Here is a 25,512-nt window from a genome sequence, read left to right on the forward strand (position 1 = left end):
GAGGTCACGGGTTCAAACCCCGTTGAAGTCCTGAATTTTTTTTCAGGCTTCTTAACGCAATTGCATAAATTACGTTCACTGCGACGATCATTTCTTCATTTTCAGAAATCGTTATGTCAACAAACGGTGGTCCTGCAAAAATGGCAGAAAAAAATTGACATGTGAAACTTCCCTTTGCATGATTGTACTCAGGAACAAAACCCGGGGGGGACTCCCATAAGAAACAGACGGGGATGCTCGTCGGAAATTTTGAATTTAACCCCTAAAGGAGACCATCTGGGCGTGGCTCAAGCTTTTTGCGATCTCTAAAGGAGACTAATCTGGGCTTGGCTTAAGCAAATTTTGACCCGTAAAAGAGACCGCTTAAAAACACACAAATACGACATGCAATGAGTTTTAATGATATAAAGACATAATAAACAAAGTTAAAAAGGAAATTTGACTTCTGTTTCTCTTCGCGTAATTCTGTGTTTTTTCGCGGAACCCTAAACGAGACCTGGGCGGCTTAAAATATTGGCACTTTGCCCGGAAAACCCTAAGCGAGACCAAAATCCAAAATTTACATCCCTAAGCGAGACGACGAGCATCCCCGTCTGTTTCATATGGGAGTCCCCCCCCCCCCCCCGGGGGGAACAAAACGGTAGCCCATACTTTTCTTCCATCGTTGACAAAGCAAATGACTTTCTCTGTCAAAAAAGATTTTTGAGATCCAGAAATTCCACTTCCCTCTGTTGCAGTGACCAGAATAGAAGCTAAAAGAGCGAGGTTAGATAACGATTCAAAATTTATAAAACGACAAAGAACCTGCTGCTGATCAGCTAATTTATCAGCTTTTTTTTTTTCGTGGATTATGAGAAGAAAAACAGTAAGAACAGTATTTTTCGATAGTTATTTCACCTCACAAATCAATAAAAACACATAGCTCAGTAAAATAATGTGCTTGGGCTCCCCATGGACATGGGACATTAATTTCAAAGACAAAATTAAGCCGATAGAAAAAGTAACAAGGAAAACATTCATTAGGGACTTGCAGATTTTGAGGCTTTTAACTCCTCTGCCAGAAATGAATGCTGTACAAGTGGGTCGCGTATTAGATGTCAATAGTCACGAGAGCAATGTAAAAAGAATAAAAAAATATAGCACAAGAAAATTGTCAGCGTTTGATGAATGTACTATTAAGGTTGTCCAGTCTCAAAGCGCAAATGATTCATGTAACTGATTTTACGTGAAAAATATAATAAAAAGGACAAATTCGTAACATATCTACCTTCGTAATTTTCAAAATTTTAATTTTCTTGGAAGTTCCAATTAAGTCTTTAATTTTTCATTTATTTACAATCCAGCCGAAACTAAAGACCAAACTATCTAATCAACCAACCAAAGCAGCAGTTGCTGTGAGCGAGGACAAAAAAGCATGATGCATTTAGTCGAGAATGACCAAAGGTTCAAACAACAGGTGCCAGACTGAATTTGCGCAAATTACCGGCTTTAGTTCTTGGGTGGACATGGCCCACCTCTTTACTGTAATTTACATCATCGTTTGTTGCCTTGTGCTAGAGTTAAACGAAGGTAAGTTCCGCAAACATTTTCAAGGGTCAACTGACTTTTCCTGTAAGGGTTCATATTACTTCTGTGTCGCTGCCTTCAAATTACGAAGCATTCAATCACATGCAGAATCAATATGTTGAACGTTAGGCCAACCGTGTAATCAAAACTATACCGAATAAAAAGCCGTTTATATAAAATGCGGAAACGACGCCACCCTAGGCTTTAAATGGATACTGAGTAATTCTTATCACAAGTAAGCAAAACGAACTCCATGCAGGTTTTCAGTAAAATAACCTCAGAGAACTGTGGCCATCTTCTGTAATCTTGGATGAGGACTGCTCATCCAAGATTACAGCTGAGATGAATGTCAGGTAGGCTGAAGTCTACTTGGGCGATTGAATTTGAACAAGGATTAAAACACATTTGAATATTTGAAAAACAGAATGATTTTTACATGTAACGCATGGAAGTTACAATTCCTTCCTCTGGTCGGGCCCAGATATATCACTGGTGGATTCTCCAGCGTAAATTAGTGAAAATATCCCTACAGCCTACAATACGTGTGGGATGACATCTGTGACATTTTCCCGGCCAACATGGATTTTAAGAAAAGCCGACCCATCTGCTTCCTCTTAAACTGCTGCTGATCAGCTAATTTATCAGCTTTTTTTTTTTCGTGGATTATGAGAAGAAAAACAGTAAGAACAGTATTTTTCGATAGTTATTTCACCTCACAAATCAATAAAAACACATAGCTCAGTAAAATAATGTGCTTGGGCTCCCCATGGACATGGGACATTAATTTCAAAGACAAAATTAAGCCGATAGAAAAAGTAACAAGGAAAACATTCATTAAGGACTTGCAAATTTTGGGGCTTTTAACTCCTCTGCCAGAAATGAATGCTGTACAAGTGGGTCGCGTATTAGATGTCAATAGTCACGAGAGCAATGTAAAAAGAATAAAAAAATATAGCACAAGAAAATTGTCAGCGTTTGATGAATGTACTATAAAGGTTGTCCAGTCTCAAAGCGCAAATGATTCATGTAACTGATTTTACGTGAAAAATATAATAAAAAGGACAAATTCGTAACATATCTACCTTCGTAGTTTTCAAAATTTTAATTTTCTTGGAAGTTCCAATTAAGTCTTTAATTTTTCATTTATTTACAATCCAGCCGAAACTAAAGACCAAACTATCTAATCAACCAACCAAAGCAGCAGTTGCTGTGAGCGAGGACAAAAAAGCATGATGTATTTGGTCGAGAATGACCAAAGGTTCAAACACCAGGTACCAGACTGAATTTGCGCAAATTACCGGCTTTAGTTCTTGGGTAGACATGGCCCACCTCTTTACTGTAATTTACATCATCGTTTGTTGCCTTGTGCTAGAGTTAAACGAAGGTAAGTTCCGCAAACATTTTCAAGGGTCAACTGACTTTTCCTGTAAGGGTTCATATTACTTCTGTGTCGCTGCCTTCAAATTACGAAGCATTCAATCACATGCAGAATCAATATGTTGAACGTTAGGCCAACCGTGTAATCAAAACTATACCGAATAAAAAGCCGTTTATATAAAATGCGGAAACGACGCCACCCTAGGCTTTAAATGGATACTGAGTAATTCTTATCACAAGTAAGCAAAACGAACTCCATGCAGGTTTTCAGTAAAATAACCTTAGAGAACTGTGGCCATCTTCTGTAATCTTGGATGAGGACTGCTCATCCAAGATTACATCTGAGATGAATGTCAGGTAGGCTGAAGTCTACTTGGGCAATTGAATTTGAACAAGGATAAAAACACATTTGAATATTTGAAAAACAGAATGATTTTTACATGTAACGCATGGAAGTTACAATTCCTTCCTCTGGTCGGGCCCAGATATATCACTGGTGGATTCTCCAGCGTAAATTAGTGAAAATATCCCTACAGCCTACAATACGTGTGGGATGACATCTGTGACATTTTCCCGGCCAACATGGATTTTAAGAAAAGCCGACCCATCTGCTTCCTCTTAAACTTTTGACACAGTCTTGCTCACCGTCTCAAATTACGAGATCGTATGGAAAGTGAATAACCAACGCCTTTCCCGCTTTCCGATGCGTTCAAAGGACATGAAAGGAAATCCATTCATAAGCGGTAGACCTTCGTGGCTCATTGCTTTGTCTTTCTCATTACATCGTCATAATAAAGTATTATTTAGCCGCTACAAAGGAAGGACTATTTTTATTTAGGCATCTCTTAGGTCAACCGTCTTACAGATTTCACGTAATCAAATAGTTACTAAGCGTTAGGCACTGTCGCTATTAAAACCTAGGTTCAGGAGATTTTTGATAAGAATTAATTATGATATATCATAAACAATTCATCTGGTTGCGAATGTGTAGTCGTTGTGGGCTGGTTAAATCTCTTAATTGACGCACACTGAATTCGCTACGTACTGACGAAAAAGAGGATCTTGACGATCTTGCATAAAACGCCTAGATATAAGAAGCAATTTATTTGAACTCTTTTCCCCCAATGACTGATAAAACTTAGTCACAAAAAATGTTTCCATTGCTAATCAATTTTCACTTGGGTTTTATTTGTTGATGTTTTTTTTGTCTTGTTTGCAGGTGTGAAGGATAGTAACCAAAATTGTTTATATTAGTCCCACTAAGGCCCGCTTTCCATGCGATCTCTTTGAGAAACCACTCTGCTACAAAAGGCTAAAATTTTTAGTCAAATTGCACAATAAAAGGCCCTGACTTTAATTCAAAGTAAAACATCTGCAGTCATTATTGTCTCTGTAGTCAAGTCATGATAATTAATTAGAATTTGATATCCAGTATATCAATCATTAAACCGGATTTGTATACGGATTACCCCCAAAATTTTGAAATATATGACGCTTTGCATTGTGTAAGCCAAACTTTATCACTGAAAGAGCATCATTAATAAAAACAAGGTGGAAACCATTTAAAGTTCACTTAGTTTATTTATTCCGCTCACGTACCTAATTAACCACTAGAGAAATAAACTAGAAAATTCCCAAAGCAGTTATTCTCTTTTTCGTGAAAAAAAAAATTAAGATCGCGGGCAGGAGCCCATGATCTCACGCTTAATAAACGCTGGTACTGATAAGCAATACTTATCACCTGGCATTGTTTTAATCGCGGGTAGTGTTATGAAAAGCTCGGTGCTGAAACCGCCTTTTTAAAACATTATAAGGCTTCTGCTGATGTTTGATTTTCCTTATTTTTTCCTATTCAGGTTTGGTGTTTTAAACCCCTGCGTCAACTGTATAGGGCTAAACTTACACCAAGTACCCCCCGGTTTTTCAGTGCAGAAATTGGTCGCCTCAAAGAAGAGTCCATAATGCGCAAGTTTAATTTCACACATCAAACTTTAATTGCGGCTAAATAGACTGTCCTCATTAGCGCGCGTGGCAAGTGCATTTTCAGTTACTCTGTTTTTGTCTTGTTGCTAATTGATGTGCCAATGTTGTTATGTGATGTTGATTAAAAAGCGTTTCCCGCGTTACTCTTAACGAGTGGAAAAGAAATTAACCAGAAAGGCTCTGGGACAGAGCGTTCCATTCTGATGGGATTCCCAGAAGTTCAGGCTTTAATTACACCGTGGCCTAACGTTGAGAGTTTTCTTTCGTTTTGTTTTCTTAAGTGGCATAATGTACATTATTTAATGAGGAAATTTGTCATGGGCGACTCGGTTTAAAATACTAAATGTGAGAGTATTCAGTGGAACCCCGTTAATACGGTCACCTATGGAACCAAAAAATAATTTGGCCATATTAACGGGTGACCACTTAACGAGAGTATTTTTTGCTTGTGTCTCACAGCTGCCACACAAGCGTGCACCTACCGCGCACATGAGGTTTTCTTTAGGGGGCAAACTGTAGGGAAACTTAAATGTGAATTTGATGCGTGGCCTTTAGTGCAAAATGTCTCCTGGTTCAAGGATAATAAGCTGGTTTTAAATGGGACGGATGGTCTTTATCAAATAGAGGAACAGTCAGCCAATGGTAAACTTCACAGCACACTAAACTTCTTCACTGTGCGCATGGAACACGCCGGCTCCTATACCTGCAAAGCAAATGAAGGAGGCAACAGCAGCTGCTTTAAAATTACAGTCCAAGTTAAATGTAAGTGTGGCCTTTTAAGAGGATTTGAGTTATTTAAATAATGCGTATTTTTAATACCAGGTTAGCCTGTCAGTGGCGATCAGATAGCGCAGGCGAAAATTGACGAGAAAAAAAAACAAGGGGAGCATGAGGCTAGGTAGTCTGTCTCCCCTCGTTCGTTCCCCTCGTTTTCCGCGTCTTCAGTTTAACGCGCTCCCCACCATCTGAACGCTTCACTCTACCATCTGAAAGCCTGGAACAGGCTGTTGCCAAGTCATCAAAAATAATTTAAAGAGAGCTATATTCAACTAATGAATTCAAGACTCTGAGACTTGAAAAAAGATAAATACTGACACAATTTTGTTAAGATTCTAGCATTTGCGGGCTTTATGCGCAAGAATATCAAGAACATTTCATTCAAATTTAACTTGAAGAGCTTAGTATGTGGACGCTGTATCAGTGAGTGCCTTTTACAGAGACACCCTAAGTCTCTATAGAGTTCGTAAGCATTAAAACTATAGTACTCCCCTTATTCAAATACAAGGGGCCGATTTAGGTAACAAAAAGCTCAAAAGGTAAGCTCAAATCTTTACCTGCTTTTATAAAACTATTTACTCGTTTGAAAACGAGTAAACGCGGGGGAGGGGTAACTTGCCTACATGGCTCTTGTTGCCCGTAGTGGCCGCGTAGTGCCAGTGCTTTTTCAGACTTCAGGTCCATAGAGGGGTAAGGATTATTTCAATTGAAGAATATGGAACAGAAGTCAAATCTGACATTCAGGCAAAAAGGGCCCATCACAAAGACCTGAATAAATAATATTGTTTTTCGGTTAGCATCGCTTCCAGTAATACTTGCTGCAAGTACGCGGGGTTAAACCGCGAAGCGAAGTTCCCCTGCACATAAAACTTATTAATTACCTCCCCTTCGAGGTGAATGACCATGTCGAACTTGCAACGTGTGTTAGGGTAAGTGCTCAACAGTTCTAAAATCTCCTGTAACTCAAACCTGGAAATCATTTGGTGATTTAAAAGCCAGCAATATGATGCAGGCAACTTTGAGTGCGATAATGATTTCACAATTACCTCTGAGCGTGTATTAACCCTTGTCATGTGGGATGAGAGGTAATGCGCCAACACAAAGAGGAAAAACGTCGCGCATATGTGCTTATCCTGCAATTTCGTCCCCGAAGCCTTCATTACCCTTGTCCAGCGGTATCCTTGCTGCTAATCAAAAGGATCGACGCCTCTGGAAACAAGATTGAGCTTTACAGTAAAAACCCGCGACCAAGAACTTGGTTTCTAAGAACCTGTTAGCCTAAAATTTGCCAGTTAGACCCCTTCTTCACAAGAACTTGTTTAGCCTAAAATTTGAAACAGGTTCTTATTTTCTAAAAGCTATAAAAAAAAAATTCTCTACACTTGCCCAAATAAGATATTAAGTCAACATTTAGAATCCTCTTTGGAGACATAGTCTTATCACTCCAACTGCAATGTAATCGTATGCAGATTTTTATATAAGGAATAAACTGAATATAACACTAAATCCTCTTAGCTTCGGTGTATTTTTCTTCCGAATATAAGATTCTATTTAACAACCCACATAGCCTAAATCTGTGCTAATTACCGTAAGATCCTGTTTAGGTTGACTTCTTAGTCACGGGTTTTACTGTACTACTTCTTATGTTCTGTAGTGTGACACATTTGCACTTAAATTCTTTACACAGGTGAGGAAGGTGATATCACTCCTCACCGCGACATAATCACTGCCACTGAGTTTTCCAACGTAAGCCTGCATTGCTCGGCATTATCCTGGACAGCCTGTTGGCCAGATACTGTCAAGTTATCATGGCACTATATTTCTAAAAGAAACCTCCAAAACAGCACTAAGTATACAATAAGGCAGCACCATATAAAGAAGGAGTGTAAATTACGTCTGGAAGCTGAGTTCTCTCTTGACATTATCAACGTGACACATGAAGATGATGGAATCTACATCTGTCAGATGTCTTGTCGCTACGGGCCCAGTAATCCCGGAAAAGGCGCCATTGAGCTGAGAACTGTTGCACGCGCGCAGCCCAACGGTACCATAGGTAACATATTCAGTTATTCAGTGAGCTGAAACAACCCGTCCTCGTGGTTAAGGGAGCTTAAGCAACGACGCCGGCGACGGCATCGAAAACGGCAAAAAAGCAATAAGTTTATTAAGCAAAACAACAACTTTGCACGTGTGTCACAGTTATTTTGTATATTTCTTTGCCCTCGTTGCACGATTACAACATGAAAGTGCCTGATTTCAGCTTTTGTCGAGGCCGGGAACACAAGACAACAACTTTCTCTTTTTTTTTTTGTTTTTTTTCTGAACTTTGATACAGTCCTTTAGAATTCAATTTCAAAAAAACTTTACCAACATTTGACGAATGAAACAAGATGGAAAAAGGGTGATAAAGTTTAAGGCAGCGCGAATTCACTACAGTTAAGTGACATGTTCGTAACCGTCGCCTTCCTTGTTGCTTACGCTCCCTACTACCCTGAGAAACAGCCGACATTTTGCGACGCCACCATTGTCACTACCCAGTTCTTGGTAGTGCTTCTGATTAGTCGTGCCGCGCGGGAAATTTTCAGAAACACTGCCCAGATCTGGGTAGTTACACGTCATTACTGTGGAATTTCAGTGCTCTTTTCTCAGACGTCATTTCGCGGGGAAAACAGTGGTGGCGTCGCGAAATGACCGCTTTTTTTCAGGCCCGTTTGTCGAAAGTCTCGGTAACTTTTCGGGCCCGAGGTCATTTTTAATATTTTTTAAATCAAATCCTAAAGAATGTCATTGCGGATACTATGACCCCCTAACTGGTCAGTCCGTTTTGTTTTGTTTTTAAACTGTTAGAGTTGGTTTTCGTTTGAGTGTCGTAAACCAAAACCAAAGTAATTACTCTGGCCAATCACATAGGACACAGACAATACATTGAACCAATCAAAACTCGAAGTAATTACATGTGGCTGACGCAAAGAGCGGGAAAATGCATGCGAGCGCGTCACAATTGGCTTTGGTTTTACTTCTGATTGGATGAAAAGGTGGCGCGAATCTTTTAAGCCAATCACATCGTGTAGAAAGTGCAAAACCAATTACTTTTCGACACTCAAATGAAAACCGCTCTAACTTTATTGAATCCTTTTGACGACAACCAAAACCTCGATCCTGAAATTAAACACGGCATTCGTAAAATACAGTGGTGGATCCAGACGTTCAGATATGGGGGGTGGGGGCGGTCATCCAGACCCTGAGATATGGGGGGTGGGGGCGGTCATCGAGACCCTGAGAAAAAGGGGGGGGCGAATCTCAAAGAACCTTTAGAAGGCTGCATTTTTGACGTCATTTCCTCATTAAACACAAAATTCTTCCAAATTTGGTCATCAGTAACTGGTTATGGTGAATTATGCGTGTGCTTTTACCCAATCAGAATCGGGGAAATGTTTTGAATGAATAAGAATTATTCCCGATTCTGATTGGCTAAAAGCACACGCATAATTCACCATAATCAGTTACTGATGACCAAATTTGGAAAAAATTTGCGATTAATCAACCGATGACGTCAAAAGTGAAGCTTCCTTGCAGGTTAATGCACCATTAACCGAGAAGACCTTGGGACGAAGTTGAGTTGTCTTGGTTGTGAAAACAAAAATGGCGGACATTTCATTCGTTTCAAGAGTAAGAACTAGGCGAAATAATAGTAAAAACAATGCAAGAACAGCAAGAAGACAATTCGAAGGGCGACATCTGCTATTTGAAAAATATTTGCGGAGCTGAACAACCCTAAACGTGCACTATCGAAGATAAACTTAACACGGATGGAGGTAAGCATGTTTTAGCTATGTTTTTAAACTAGGAATTATTTTGAATGAATAATAAAACAATTATTAAATTCGGCTTTCGTATCATATGAAGAATTATGGAGATCTCGGCGAGTGTTATCCACCCTGGCCTACGGCCTCGACGGATAACACCCTCCTCGATCTGCTTAATTCTTCATATGCTACTCAGCCTCATTCATTAATGCTAATTATTTCACAACTTAAACCGATAATAAAAATTTTGAAGAAGAATTGACCAGGAAAGTATTTTTTCTTTGAAATTTTTCTCAGAGAATCGGTAATATGTAAAAAGAAGAACTGTTTGAATTTCTGTCAAAAGTGACGCGCCTGAAAAGAGGGTTAAAAGTCAGTTTAAGATCATCCTTTAATTTTGAGACTACTTCAATTCAGTTTGACGCTCTAATTAATTTTAACTTCCAGGCAGCTAGAAGTAGTGCTTGATAACTAGCGTAAACGTTTGGCTTTCATTTGATAAATTAGATGTTTTAATTGACAGAGAAAGACAAAGAGGAGTCAACTCTTCCCACGATAGTAACGGAAGAAGAAGAAGCTACCTCAAGTCGTAAGTATAAAAAATCATACTATTATTAATTTTAGAATCGAGCCATGTTTTGATAGGGGCTAGCCTGAGAAACAGCCTACGTTTCGCGACGTCACGATAAATCATGTCTGAGAAACGAGCGCAGAAAATTCTATACCGATGACGCGTCACTTAAGCTAGATCTAGGTAGTGCTTCTTAGTGATTGGTCGTGCCGCGTGGGAAATTTGATTCAGCCAATCAAAGCAGTACAGCTAGTATGTGGTCCTAGGTCCGACCGCGGTCCCTGGTCCGGCCGGTTTACTTTGATTTGTGATGAAATTTTCGGGAAGAAAATAAGGTTACAATACAAACGAAACTTTCCTAGTGTTAATTGATCTGTTTGCCTTCTTAAGCTCGAGTCGAGATTTTCCTGATGCTAGGAAAGGCTGGAAAGTCAAGTTCATGCGAACGTAGGTGAATTTTGTTCTTTAATTAATTTTTGTCTTTTTATGGCGCCTTAAATTACTTGGATATAGTTTTAGTGTACGTGGTGTATAAGAAATGTTCTTTCGAATTGCAAACAAATTCGGTCGACAGGTTGAGTTTTAAAACCAAAGTTTTAGATAACATTCCAAAGTAAATTTTGCGTACTAGGTCCTTGGTCCGGTCACCGGACCATAACATAAACCAGCCAAAAAGCAATTGAAAAGGGAGAGCCTCAGGAAGTTCAGATTTCGTTTCGTTTAGTTCTTAGTAAATTAAGATTTATTAATTAAAGTGAGGATCTTTCAACTTTGAGTCACATTTTAAGTAAAGCACTTTCAAGGAGTGGCGTAAATAATAAAAACGGCATGAAGTGTTCAAGTTAAATATATTGGTCGAGACTTTTCCAGTAGCACTGCACTTTATTAAATAAGAACTGATCAAGAAGGCCATTAAAAAGAAGCTTATATCCGTCCAATTGGTTTCATTAGGGAGCTTTAGAAAAGTCAAAAAAATTCAAGCAATGGGTTTTAACAAGAAAAACATTACTCTGTACGGACTGCACGTACATGATGACGTACGCTTTTCGGTCGGATTTCTTTGCCGTTGCTGCAAGAAATTTCCTGGTGGGAAGTTTTTTTCTTCACAAGCGACGACAATTAAATTTTTCTTTCCCTCTAAACTTTGATTGAATTCATTTAAAATAGTGGTGATTTCGCTGCCATGGCATCGTAACTGCACGACACACTTTCGCACAGTGCGAAACTATTAATTCTTCATGAGACCAAACTGTGGCTCTTTTACACAAAAATCTCATTTTCTTTTCGAAGTTTTAAAATATACGGGAATTTAGATCAGTTGGTGCTTGGAACGTTTCTTTTTGCGCACAGTTTGCATGCCGGCTTCCAAAGTGGCTGGACCAAGGAACCACTGGCCGGTGGAACAGGGGCCTTCAAACAGAGTGGGCATTTTCTATCATGCAGGATTTTCAGCAAAGCTCAGAGGCTTTTGGTTTGTCAGAAGTTAGTAAAATGTTACAGCAACTTACAGGACAAATTGCAGCTCACTACTCCTCTTCTAAGATGAGAAATACTCATTTACGTCCTTTTCGCCCGGACCAAGGACCACATTCTGTACCCAAATCTAGGTAGTGATGCGTCATAGGTATGGAATTTCTGCGCTCGTTCTAGGACGTTTTTTTGCGGGGAACCAGTGGTGACGTCGCGAAACGTCTCCTGTTTTCGCAGGGACATAAATGCACGACCACTGACCAGCCTCATCGTTGGAAACCCACCAAGCTGGAAAATCTATTTTTTTAATTTTACAAATGTAACCTGTATTATGCTGCGAGCGCTGAGAACACTAGGTGAGAAACTCTACAAACCATACTGAACTGCAGAAAGGAAAATGAGATAAACCAGGAATTTAAGAAAATGCTTTTGACCCCGGTGAGATTTGAATTCAAAACTCTGCATTACCCACAAGGCTAATGGGGAGCAGGTCGTGAGAATTCAGGTATTTTGGAAAATATATAGTGGCGACTTCTTAAGATTGCTTATTTAAAGTAAGATAATATAGCGATAACAGCTTTTAGTATACATGTATCCACGAAAACGTACAGTGTTTTTCTCTTGCTCTGATTGGATGCATAAACTAACTCGGGATACCCAGTGTTAGTAAAATCCAACTAGTGGAGAAAGAAATAATCGCTGACTATTCACTTCGGAGCTGCGCCAAAATCGCGTAGCCACGAGCAGAATGGCTTCCCGACGAAATGTCACAAATAATCGAAGAAGCCGTTTTGCGAAATACACGAGGAAGGCGACGAAATTTGCTTTGGAAGTTGTCGGCAGGTTAAGCTTTTGGGTTTAACTTAAATCTATAGATGCGGTGAAAAAAAGTTTTTTTGTTTACAAACGCAAATTATAGTCTTCGTTACTTTATGTAGCTGACATGTTCATAAATAAGCCTAAGACTAAGTTAAATGTTTTTTACAGCTTAGTTAGTTAGAGCATCGCACCGGTATTGCGAGGTCACGGGTTCAAATCCCGTTGAAGTCCCGAATTTATTTTTTCAGGTTTCTTACGCGATCTTATAAATTGCGTTCACAACTGCGAGGAACATTCTTCATTTGATTTCATTTCCGCAGTTCATATATATGATTTATTTCATATACATTCGTCACATTAGGGCCATTTATACGAGGAAAAATAAGACGCGTCTTACATGAGACGCGAACTTTCCGTATAAACGGCACATTTCGTCTAAAATAAGACGCGGCTTAGCTAAGACGCGTCTTATTAGATAAGACATGCTCGTATAAATGGTACAGTTCGCGTCTTATTTAAGACGCGTCTTATGTAAGACGCGTCTTATTTTTCCTCGTATAAATGGCCCTATTGATCTCTTTCACGGAAACATGAACGCACGGACCAGCTTCGGCCAGCAAAAACACAGGAACGGGATTGAGTTGTACCATTTACAAAATACCGGTAAAATTTTCGCTTTCTTTCGACTTGGAGCCTGGCACTGGTAATCCAAACAAATGGATTAACAAATTAACAATTTTTTTCCGGAATTTTTCCACTGGGATCAACCGTTCTATTGAATTCTCCCCGGAGTTTCCGGGTTTTCCGTACAAATGGTAAGCGCTCGCGAGGTCACGGGTTCAAATCCTGTTGAAGTCCAGAGTTTATTTTTCAGGCTTCTTACGCGATTGCATAAATTGCGTTCAAAACTGCCAGGATCATTCGTCATTTGATTTCATTTCCGCAGTTCATATATATGATTTATTTCAATTATAATAAACTAGTTCAAGACTTCAGAGGTAATCAATCGTTTTATTACTACAGCTCTGTTTCGTATGGCCAAAACACTCGATTGACCGTTAAATTAAAATAACCGGCAAAAAAAGCGGAAATACGGTTGCTATGAGATATAAAAACAACTTTATTTTATCATATAAATCATGGCAGAAATAAATGAGTTAAAATCATCATTTTTGATCTATATTGATCTCATTTTTGTTTTAGTGTATACTAAATAACAATTATTCACCTCAGTGTCGGTGATCCAGTGGTGGATATCTACCGACCGAGCCGCGAAACCACTAGTCACCTCCACTGCGGTGAATAATTGTTAAATATAGAGATTTAGCCACGGCTAAAAGCGAAGCTCTCGATAATATTTATAGTTCGTTCAAACAAATTATAAAATCGTGTAATGCTTAGCGGCGAAGGCAACCCTGGAGAACGGTGAAAAACAAGAATAGGTCTAATTAGCAAGAAAGAAACTTTGCACGTGCAGCACACTTTATTGTACATTTCTTTGCCGTTGTTTTGCACGATTAGGACCGCACGACTACAACGTGAAACTTCCCGAAACTTCTTTGGAGGAAATGTTGTTGTTCACTTTTTTTCACTGCCTCTCATTTTCACCTTGCATTTGATTGGTGGCCGCTAGCATTTCTCATTTTGTCACGACCGCTACAAAATTTTCATGTTTTTCTTCCAACAAAAAATGTCTCCTTTGCTTTTTATCTCTCGCTCTAAATCTCTGTCGCCCTTTTTCTCGTTGAGCTTCCCTGGCCTTCTGCCTATTTTCTCTTTTTTTTTCTGTCTTTCTCTTGCTCTATATTCCAGATTTGTGGACATGACAATTAATCTAAAAAAAAACTTAATACTTTGGACAATACGGATACAGAAACAATTTCCGCTTTTCGTTTTTGACTTTATTGATTCCTTAGTTGTGTCTGCTTTACAAGGTGCCGGTGCTATGCGATTTCCCGCCAAAATAACGTCGAGTTGCATTTGGGTTGCCATACCTATTGATTGAGTTATTTTATATTGGTATGCCTGTAGTGCGGACGGACGGACGGTCGGTCGGGCGGGTGGGCGGGCATACGGTCACGTGATCAACAAATTTTCTCGGATGGGTAGATTACTTCATTTTCTTACCCATGGTGCTCCTCTGCGCTTCGCTCGCGAGAGCTCCACTATCATTCAATACAAATTTTACGTCCTTTTAATTGGCCAGAAGCTCACCACGTGACCTGCAAATAACAGCCTGCAAATAATGGTCTGTTCATGCTCAATGTCATCGCAAAATGTCGTGATTTTTCAGTGTCTCGTAGATCAATTGTTTGCCGAAGCCGAAGGCTGAGGCAAACAATTGATCTGCTCGCCACTGACAAATCACGATATTTTGCTCAACCTCGTCCAATAATTGTTAATTATTTGCATAGAGAACGAGTATGTCTAGCATTGTAACATTACTTAAAGGAGTAACCGGATTGGGCAGATTGATATATTTCATGGCATACAATTAAGGGGCACCCAACGACGTTTCCTCTTAAATACATTGAAAACACTTTCTAGGCAGAGTACTTTTAGATCTCTAAAAATTCATTTTAAGCGACGCTATCAAATTTGTATCTGTTCGGTCATTCTACGGGTACTTGAATCTACTCGAAATTACAAGGGCTTCGGTATTATTTTCCGAAAATTTTAGCTGGAGTTTAACGTATTACGAAAGTGAGAATTTCTCTGATTCCTCTTTCCATCACATTTTTGAATCCGAAAATTATAGGTTTTCTTTTTTCTACAAAAAAGCCTAACCTGGGGAGTGTAAAGTGAAAAATTACACCTCAGAAGATCGTAGGCAATTTATTAAAAAAAGCTTCGATAATTGTACATGAATGGAACGGTCATCTGGGAATTTTAGCCTTCCTCAACAGAACATTCTAGGCAATAATTGCTTCTCCGAAAAGATATTTTACAGAAAACAGTCGTTTGGTGCCCCTGACAATTTCAATACGAGCTTGCACTGATCTGAGAGCGCACGGCCATCCAGTAATTCGTGCTTACAAACCCCTTACTCATACTTTTACTTGTAGTCGGTGCTGGCTTCTATTAGATATCTTTAGCTTTTAACACGAGGACGACTAAGAGAAAGAGATTTTCCCATTACCGACTGAGTAGTGCGCACGCGTGTACCAGCGTCTTTTTCGCGGGAAAATGTGATAGCTGTCGCCATTCTATTACGCGTTTTAGCGAGCATGTTGTAGTGGTGGAGACAAGTTATCAAATTTTAGAAATTTTATCAGTGTGCGCTTGAGAGACGGCTTAACCCCCTTCAATAGAAAAAGGCGTATTAACTTTTCTGGTGGAAAAAGTACAATGAACCTTTTTGGGGTGAATACTTTGAGATACTACGCGAACAAGCTTGAAGTTAAATCTCGTCCTCGAATCTAAAGGTTTCTATATTCAGACAGATTTGAGCGAAGACAATGCAACTTCAAATGAGAAAGCGCGCAAAAGAAAGCGGAACTGACAAAGCCCGACTTCCGGTGCTCAATATGCCGCTCGCTAACCATCATGCTAGCCGCTCCGAACCTGCTAATCTGTGGCTGAGCTATTTCCCTTTGACCTTGAAATTATTACAAGTATAGGCTAAGTCAACGATTGAATGAGTAACCCAAGGAGGCAAACGTTTGGTTTTACTCCAAAGAAAAGATGCATTGTTGTGTTAGTCGCATGCATACGCATGGTGAAAGACGGAAGAGCAAGCTGTGAGATCTCTCCTGCATGCAAATCGCAGCATAAGGCATAGATAACGAAAAATATAGCTGCATTTTTATCCTTAAATCACTACCGCTTTTTTCCACATTGGGCGGAAAACAACGTCTGTAGTAGTTCTTGGCAACTTATGGTTCTCATGAGGAATTTTGCACGCAAGTCTGTTAAAAATTTCAAAAATTAACTCCCCATGAAAAAAACCACACTTAACTGATCACAGACAGTTCCCGAAAAAAATAGAAGAACAATCACCCATCTGCAAAATTAGATAAACTCCCGCAAAAAAATAGTACCGCTTTGTGCGTCCCATCATCGTTCTGTTATCACTTATTTTGTTCAAATTACAGGTGGAAAAGCTGTGGGCGTTGTGAAGGATTGGATTGTTGCCTGTGTAGCCTTTTCTGTCTTTGCTGTCCTTCTGGCGTTGTTTTTCGCACTGAAAAATAGAAACCGTTCAAGAAAAGGGCGTTACAATTGTAAGTTCATTTAACTTGCCTTTGCTCTGTCGAACTCTTCAATCGAATGCAACGAATTAAGGGGGCAGTCTCGTTACCCTGGGTACCAGAGCTTTTTTTTATCGCATGCGACGAGATGCCTCAATGTCGGCCGCAAGCCGACAGATCTTCGGCCCAAGGCCGAAGCAACAAGCCGCTTGACCGAGACCGGAAACCGCGTATGAAAAGTCTCTGGCACCCAAGGTACAGTCTGGTCGTTTTTTGGGGAAAATGGGAGTGGATTTCAGTAATGATTCAATTGAGAATGAAAACATTACATTAACCAGTTATTCGGCTATTGAGCTTAGGGGTACCTTGTTATGGTGGTAGACAATAATAATTATGATGTTTGTCTACAAATTATTCACTTTATACATTTTTTTAAAAATTTCAACAACCCCCAATCCAACATTTTCCACTCTCAGGCCCAATGATGGGTTCCTATCCCCGCCCCAATAATTTTTATTCATTTAAAACATTCGAAAAATCATCCCCAAAAATTTTCAAACTAGTAAAATAGACTCTGGCCCTTTTGAGTCATTTTTAATTGAATGAAAACTTGACTTGATTTGGAAGAAAAAGGGCGGAAATAGACGAAAACCAAGGCTTTTAACTAGACTGTCCCCTTATGGTTTAGTTCCTAAATTTGCTGTGTGAGGTTAATTGCGAGGGAAGGAGGGAAAAGCGCACTGAAAACACGCTAAGCACAGGAAATGAATTCCCTTTTCCTTCCCGATCTCCACTCTTCCTTCGCCTCTCCTCCTTCCTTTTCTCATTCAGTCCTACTATCGACCACGCAAGCTAATAGGCAAAAACAAAAAAAGCTATTGAATTTAAATTGGAAACAATTCGATTCAACTTTGAAGTTAAGAACTAATAAACAACTGACGGAAACACAAACCGTTCTTGAATCTGTAATATGGAACCCAACCAGTAACAAAGTGTTCAGTTTGAATGCAGATTGAATTCCTTGAGAATGCAATAAAAAAAGATTAGTACATATGATATTTTAATGTTAATTTTTAACAATACAGGTAATCACCAAGAAGAAATCGTGAGCGACAAGCTTTTCATCAGTTACAGCTCAAAGGACTTTGCCTGGGTCACTAATAATCTGATTACTCTTCTTGAGAAACATTCCATCTCTTACACCATCCATTTCAGAGACTTTGAGCTAGGAAAGCCTTTTATCCAAAACATGGCCGACACCATCTACGGCAGTCGACAAGTACTGATTGTTTTGTCAGACAACTACCTCGCCAGCAACTTTTGCCGAGAAGAGCTGCACATGGCCGTCGAGAAAAGGGTTTACACGGGGGACTCTTCGCTGATAATTGTGTTGATTAATAAGCTAAAGAAAAAGCGATTGCCGTTCCTTTTGAGAAACAAAAATGTGTTGCAATTTGACGAACAAATGCAGAAACAGCACTGGGAAAAAAAGCTGATCGGGAAGATTCAAGAGAAGCCCATTTCTGCTTAAGAAGTTGGTGGAAACGATAAACATAGCTTGAATCACTATTCTTACTTTCGTTGTGGCAATAAGCTGAATATGCTTTCAAGAAGCACACGTATGAACGATTGGTGTCAGTTTTGACAAAACAGTGACAATTTAAGCCGACTTCAAGTCAGAGAGTAACTCTTCTTCTGCTGACCGAGATAGATTAATTCTTAAAAAATATGTGTTGCACCATAACAAAATACCTAAATAACTAGAAATATGTAGAAATAGAAAGGTGTTCATTCTTTCAAAGATAACATGCTAATTTTAAGGCTTAATATACAATAGGTTTTTGAGTAACCGCTGGTTTGAACCAACACCCTCCCGGACGCGATCATATACCCGCCTCCTTAATAATATTTCGGCCATGAATAAAGTGCGTGCTTATCCACAGTCATCGTATGCCTCCCAGATAATAACTGTGTGACGAGCTCTACAAGGTTCAAGTGGGAACTCACATGAGTTCATTCTACTTGACTGCCATATTGGATTTCATTTTTAACATTTCAGTTAGCCATAATATCGTTAAAATTTAAAGTTTTTGCGTGTTTGTAAAAGATATCGTTATTAAACATTTCAATGTCTTTTGTCCATATATTACGATGGTAATTCAGTTTTGGCAAAAACCTGATGCAAGAAACTAAAGGTCAGTTCTAATATTCCTCGGTTTCATGAATTCCTCCTTTCCTAGCCTTGTATTTGAATGTTAAAACTGGACAGGTGGCATTCCTTTATGTCTACAGTGTTCAATTTCTTAAGTGTTGTGATCATTTCTCATCATAACCTCGCCAGACGTAATTGAAACCTCTTGAGTCGAGTAGAAATAAAGTGGTAATATTGTTTTGTTTTGTTTTGTTTTGTTGTTTTTTTTTTTTTTTGAATGTACCGGATGCATGAAACCCGTTTCGTTTCTGTAAGAAGTTTGGAAAAAGAGTTTTCACTAAGTGACGACAAATTTGTTAAGAAATTAAAATGAGCGGAAAAACTGTATACATATATTTGTATCTGCTTCACAAAACGTCAAGGCCAGTAGAACATTTTTGAAAACTTGCTACGTCTGCTACCTGTTTTACGAAAAAGGAAATAATAAACGAGTTAATAATTGAGCGTTATTTATTTTACTCAGAATCGAAAGAGTTGAATTACATCAGCTATTAAAAGTCAGCCTGCATCGCTCAAGCTTTCATCCCTCAGTTATAGCTACGAATCTCCCATCGTGTTCGGCAGCTTAAAGTAAGCAATTCTCGAATTCTTTTTTATCCGCCATGTTGGATTTAAACTAAGAAATCGAGCCTTTGACCAGTTAAGGACAATCTCGCATAATGTGGCTTTCTCTACTACATCGCCTGCCACGCAGGCTACTCAATGAGATGTGACCTTATAAATGAGAATACTAAACAGACTCGGAACAAACTATAAGATTCCAAAGAAACTCTTTATGAAACGTGAAGCCGAACTTCAACCTTGACTACAACTTTCACAGGCTTTAGAACTTAACTATAAAAAGGTTTCTTAAAGCTGGCCTGCAAATAGTAGCCTCTTCACAGACCCTCTATTTTCTCTTCAAAATCCGACGAACGCGCGTGATAAAATATAAACCGCAGGGATTTATTGGCCGCCAGCGCAAGGGGGTAGGGGTCGGGGAAGAAGAATGTATTTTTCTTTCTCGCGATCCGCGCTCGCTCTTACTCGCTCGCTTCGCTGGCGTGCTCGCCTCGCTCTCGCGCACGCCGAACGAAAAGAAAAATAAAACAACGTTTGGGTACAGGCTATGCAAATAGCAAATGTTCAAGATATGATACAATATGTATCATTTAGAAATAAATTAAGCGGGGGAGGGACAGGAGGAGGTCATTATATTCTCACTATTATCTTGTCCACTCTCAAATATATAGGAAGCTCAGTCTGTAGTATGAAGTCTGAAGAATATCAAGCAACGGTGATAGCTTACTTGCTTCCTTTATTGCCCAAAAGACATATTATGTTTTTTCCGGCTGAGGAAAACGTTTGAGATGCGTATCTTACATGCTATTTCAGAAAGATCAAACAAGAATTGTGTTCTTATGATATATGACGCTTTATTTTCAACAAAGGAAATTTCAATCCACAACGCTTGGAAAAATTTGGTTGCGGTTTTTTTAGAACTGAATGACTAAGTGTTTAATCAACAAAGAGTCCCATACGACCGGCGACCACGCCGAGAGGCGTTGGAACGTACTAAAATAGCGGCAAAGATTTTCCCGCTGTAAAACCTCAAAATCCCCCTGTCAGAACATATGGAATTGTTCTTTTTAAAAACCTTGACCTTGCTTGCCCTATATTTCGTTAAAAAATTCCTGTGATTTCGAATGAACATATGTTTGGCCTTATTTATATAGAATAGATTTGAAAAAAACATGCGCTTATAGTTTTCGTATTTCCCGCTGTAACTTTGCATTGTTTCATACGCGTGTATGCCAACGCATATGCTGAAAAATCCGCCCTTTAATCTATATTCAGTCATTTGCTGCCAGGTGACTAAATTCTCAAAAGAGCCCTAAGTCAGATTTAATATGGCGCCGAACTTCGTCGCTCACAAGGCTGCTTCGCTGCCTAAGAAGCTCGCTCCGCTTGCTAAGAAACTCATGAAGCCGACTTGTAGCAAGTATACCACGTGCACGTGACTGCAGTCTATTCAGGTAGACTAATTTTGTTCCCATTTCGGCCTATCCATAAAATCGAACTAAATTTAGGCACTTGTTATCACATAACTTCAAATTAAAGTCTTAAATCTTCGTTCACTAATTTTGTTCGCCTTTCAGCTATGTTTTGTAGTCGCGAAAGAAAAGAGTTACTTAAATTCCTTGTAAAGTGATTTCATATATCCACATTATTCCAACTCAGCCAATTTGACCAGTGTAGCCAAAATCCCTGGAATTGATATATTAAGAATGTATCCAAGTTCAGAACGAGAAAGAAGAATTGGACGCTATCCATGACGGCACAAGACACACTCTCGTACCCAGCGTCTTCGTTCCCCTTGGCCAGCGGTCGTCAAGCCAGCATGCGCAGTAAGGAACGAAGACTCAAGGTACGTGATTGCGGCACAAGAGAAATGAATCAAAAAGTGTGACGCATGTGCAAAATTATTTTAAACCCCACTCATTTAGGGCTGGAACTACTATCTTTTATGAACCTTATGCTGACTCTGCCTTCATAAATTTAGTCGTCACTCATCATTCGATGTTAGCAAACGCTTTGTTTAAACTTCAGACAAAATGCTATCTCAGAAATGGAAGCATCTGAATTTGTTCTTTGTTTTTTTGTTCTGTTTTGTTTTTATAAGGGATACAGATCGCATACCATTTGCCCTGAAAAAGGCGCTGGAACAGGATTTTAAAATTAGAAGTTAGCTAAATATTTTCCAATAAATCTTTGACAACCCAATTATTGACTCTTTGTTGTTTGAGCACGCCTCGAACCGCAGAATTGCTACCCCATGACGGTCTAGTTTTTTTTCTAACTAACGTATTGTCTAACAAAAGGAAGTCGGTCAAATGTATTCGTTCAGTTGCGCACGCCTCGATGACCACGACTTTGTTACCCTGGGGTCTCTACAAGGAAGTCGTGTATCATATCTGAGAATAAACTTGTTTTAATCATCATAATTATTTTTAGCATTATTACTCAACGCCATGAAAAGAGAGTCCCAATAAATTATTGTGTTTGGATATTTGAAAAAGCCTGGAATAAAACGTTTCAACTCAGTTACACCTGCTTTCCAAGTACTTGCTGTAATTCCTGTTTTAATGCTCGTCTCTTTGTTTTAAGTTTTCTTCTCTTTCTGGTTTTGATGTGAGCTGATGTGGGCGAAGTTTTTCTTGATCGCTTTATAATAAACACAATAGCAGCGTTATGTCATATTAGGTGGGAGTTGGTGATTTGAAAATATTTTTTCTTTATACAAAGGTGGGATTTTTCTTTCGGCTGTGGGTTTAAAAAGGTCAGTTATTGGAAGCCTGTCATAATAAGATAGTTTTGTAATCGCCTTTTTCGCCTTTTTCGCCTTTTTGCGCCCGTTCTTTAACACCGGAGAGCGTCGTTTTAGGCTAATCGTCTTTTACAGAGATTTAGATGACGAAACTGATTATTGATTTTGAGTTGAATTGTAAAATAGCTCAAGTTCAACTGTGCTACATTATTTTTGTTTTAGATTTTTTGTTATCTTATGAACGCAAATGCCAGAATCTCTAATTATGAATCAGCAAAATAAATCATTACGGAAGTGTTCGTTCCCGGTTGTTGAGCAATCAACAAGAAAAAAATGCTCCGGAATCTTTCCTACTGACGTCTACAGTCTAACCTTGTTGAGTTGATTCATGCTCCCAAAAACGAGAAGTCGAAAGACAACTGCAGACCTGATCATAACAGGGGCACCCAATGAGAATATGGTTCAAAACCACTTAAACATATCATTGTTAAACGTATTTTAGTATTTAAACGGTAGATATAGGCATATTTTTATCCCCTAAAAATTTTTCATCTGTTCGGATTTCCTAGCCGAACGTCTAGTGATCCGAAAATTATAGGGATCAAAACTGACCTTTTCGAAAATTTCAGCCAGAAAAGAGGCTCCCGAAAATTCTAGGTGACCTTTTTATGGTAAAAAGCCGTTAAAAATGGGCAATTATACAATTTTTTAGATGTTCGAAAATCCTAGGAGAGGCAGGCAAGCAAGAAATTTTGCAACAAATGTTTCGAAAATTCTAGATCTCAAATCGTCTTCCGAACAGATATTCTTCCGAAAATTGTCGTTGGGTGCCCCTGTCATAACAACGTGTATGGACTTTTCATAACAACGCGAGTTCCGCTAATTTAGCAGGCTCGTTTTAAATCAAGTCAGTACGAGCTAAGAACTTAATCGATCATACTGTAACCTTGTACCTTTCTGGGTCAAACAAAGCCATCACGAGTTATTTTTGCTTCAGACATACGAACTATTAATTCGTGATATTTTTATAAATAAGCGGAATGAGCCAATCGTATTTGAGGCAAATACTATTATAGGGCGAGGAAGTGGTTTGAAGCCACGAAAACCTTTGATAACACTTCAAGGCAGGTATTGGAGTCAGCAACGGGCAAATTAAGTGCGTGTGTGGTCTTGCATTTATTCAGTGACTCTCTTGGCCGAAGAAGGGAAATCATGATAGCTATAGTTAAACCGGCAGGGGAATAAACAAACTTACACCAATGGCAGGTGAGCAGTAAAGCCGGCAGAGTTGATGGTCCCGCGAAAATAGGTGATTAAAATGGGTTATTCAACTACTAAGTCAAGTTAATTCAGTAGCTTGATGCTAGGTCAATATGAGTCTGCGAAATACTGAAATCTTGTATTGTAAGCAATACCTTCCTTAGCTTACTGACTGCTACGAGCTTTATAACTTATCTTTACTATTGTCTTGAAAGGAGCTGAGAAGTTACCAGAGCAGTCTTCCTACATTAATACAGCCCAACTTTATAAAACGTGCACTTTAACCTCTTGAAAATGAAATGCTCTGCGGTCTTCGTGGTTATCCACCCTCAAAGTTAGACTAGAACCGAAGGAGATTCTAACTTTGGGTCTGTGGATAAATTACTTTGATCTAAAACTGTGAACACATCTACAACACTGATCCAAGAAAGAGGCCTCATTTGTTATAAGAGAGATGTCATTTTGCTAAAGCTGGTTTCAGTACTTGAAGGCCATAAATGTAAGCACCTTTTTCCCTATTTTAATTTATTCGGAACCCAACCACTGTTCTATCGGCGTTAAATTGCACATATAAAATACTCGTTCCTTGTGAAAATTCAAATCCTGCACAAAAAAAAACTTCATGTATGGCTACAGAAAAATAACGCATCTTAAATCTCCTAGTCTTCGCAAGGAATTCGTTATTGGCAAACTTCTTGTTGTAAGCAAAAAAGAATTGAAACCACAATACAATGATGCAGAGCAGATATCAAACTGCTTAAGCCGATTTTCACTGTGACTTCCTAAAACCAACGTAAGGAAGTTGAACCTGTGGCTTTGTAATACTTCTTGTATCACATGGAGCTAGTGTTTATGGACTGCTAATGATATCATCTTAATCCAGTCTGGAATGCAAAATAACAAATTTAATCCTTTTTTCCCTTCGAACTTTTCATTAATTGGTAAATCACAAAATTCGTTACGTTTAAAATGCAGGATCTCTAGAGTTGTACAAGGAAATAACAAATCCAATTAAAAATGGAAACTGTGTAAGTAGGATTTACTTACATAAGGGTTGGGCAAGCGCGGACGGAGCAGGAGATAATTCTAGCCTGCGTGGCAATCCCCCTCCCCTTTTTCCCTTCCTCCCTATCCCCTACCCCCTACCCCTTTCGACGCCTGCTACGCAGGCTAGAGATAATTCCTGCCCTCAAAAAATTAAACAAGAACTGTTGAAGTATGATGGTGTAGAGTTTAAGATATGAGCGGGTTTCCGATGGAGGGTGGAGAAAGCCCCAGAAGCATTCGTCCAGCCGATTTCGGGAAGTACGCGAATGGTGAAATACAAGACCTGCAGGGTCTGGTATCTACTTTATGCAGGACGCGTTTGCACTATGGGGTCTGCAGAAGTTAAACTATTTAATTATGTTGTGGGTTATTTTCAAGTGACATGAATGACAAAACCACTAAGCTGATATTAGGAAGCGACGAGAACTTTACTTCTGCTGAACAGTCACACGGTTACAATTATGCTCTTATTTCTAATCACTCCATGTGGGTTGCCCACTCCATGGATGATATAAAGAAATTAACCATGCCCTCGCGAAGAAAAGGGTTGATTAAAAAAAAAAACACTGAATGAACAATTATTCCATTGATTTTGGGTCCGGGGGAGGCCAGTCGTGGAGCATCTAATAAAGACAAGAAAGTACTGTAATTATCTTATTTAACTACAGAGGAGTGTTGGTGATGAACGAAAAAAAGGCAAAGCTGGTTTTACAGTAAAGGAACTTGATATAAATGACAATATTTTGAAAGGTTCTTCAAGCTGCTTCACTCTCAAATGTCGATAAATTACAGCCCTACGTTTTTATGTTTATCTAAGCTGTTTATACAACTTATTAGATTTACGATTTGAATCCGGTAATTCTGGTTTGTCAGACTAATCTTTTTATTACTATTTTTATTTTCATGCCTAATTCAATGTTTAAGAGCAGTTTTTTAGTACGTGCTTCCACTTTCCCCATGGTAGAAAACACTTAATTTAGAAATGTACGATCATTGTATGTTGTGTGGTAATGTTTGTTATTCTTTTTGAACGAAATTGTCGACAACTCTATTGTCATGGGCAAAAAAAGAACAGAAGGAAGGATTCTAATGAACAATCAACAATGCAAGCAAAAAAATAATAATAA

At 39.0% G+C, this 25,512-nt stretch overlaps 1 protein-coding gene across 1 annotated transcript; it reads left to right on the plus strand.

Moving 5' to 3' along the window:
• The first annotated feature begins 2,886 nt into the window (after window positions 1-2,886).
• On the plus strand, window positions 2,887-18,931 carry LOC140932223 (uncharacterized). Its single transcript, XM_073381857.1, has 6 exons — window positions 2,887-2,950; window positions 5,386-5,688; window positions 7,391-7,756; window positions 10,033-10,098; window positions 16,464-16,592; window positions 17,645-18,931. Exons 1-6 carry the CDS (start codon window positions 2,887-2,889, stop codon window positions 18,088-18,090), a joined length of 1,374 nt encoding a protein of 457 aa, XP_073237958.1. The 3' UTR covers window positions 18,091-18,931.
• The last annotated feature ends 6,581 nt before the right edge of the window (window positions 18,932-25,512 follow it).

This window comes from Porites lutea, chromosome 3, assembly GCF_958299795.1.
Source record: "Porites lutea chromosome 3, jaPorLute2.1, whole genome shotgun sequence".
In the NCBI taxonomy this organism is placed as follows: Eukaryota; Metazoa; Cnidaria; class Anthozoa; order Scleractinia; family Poritidae; genus Porites; species Porites lutea.

Excerpts from the sequence above, each read along its gene's own strand:
- LOC140932223 (XM_073381857.1), top strand. The coding sequence starts at position 2,887 with ATGGCCCACCTCTTTACTGTAATTTACATCATCGTTTGTTGCCTTGTG. Across the intron at positions 10,099-16,463 it reads AGAAGAAGCTACCTCAAGTC|GTGGAAAAGCTGTGGGCGTT; the intron begins GTAAGTATAAAA and ends TTCAAATTACAG. Across the intron at positions 16,593-17,644 it reads AAGAAAAGGGCGTTACAATT|GTAATCACCAAGAAGAAATC; the intron begins GTAAGTTCATTT and ends TTAACAATACAG.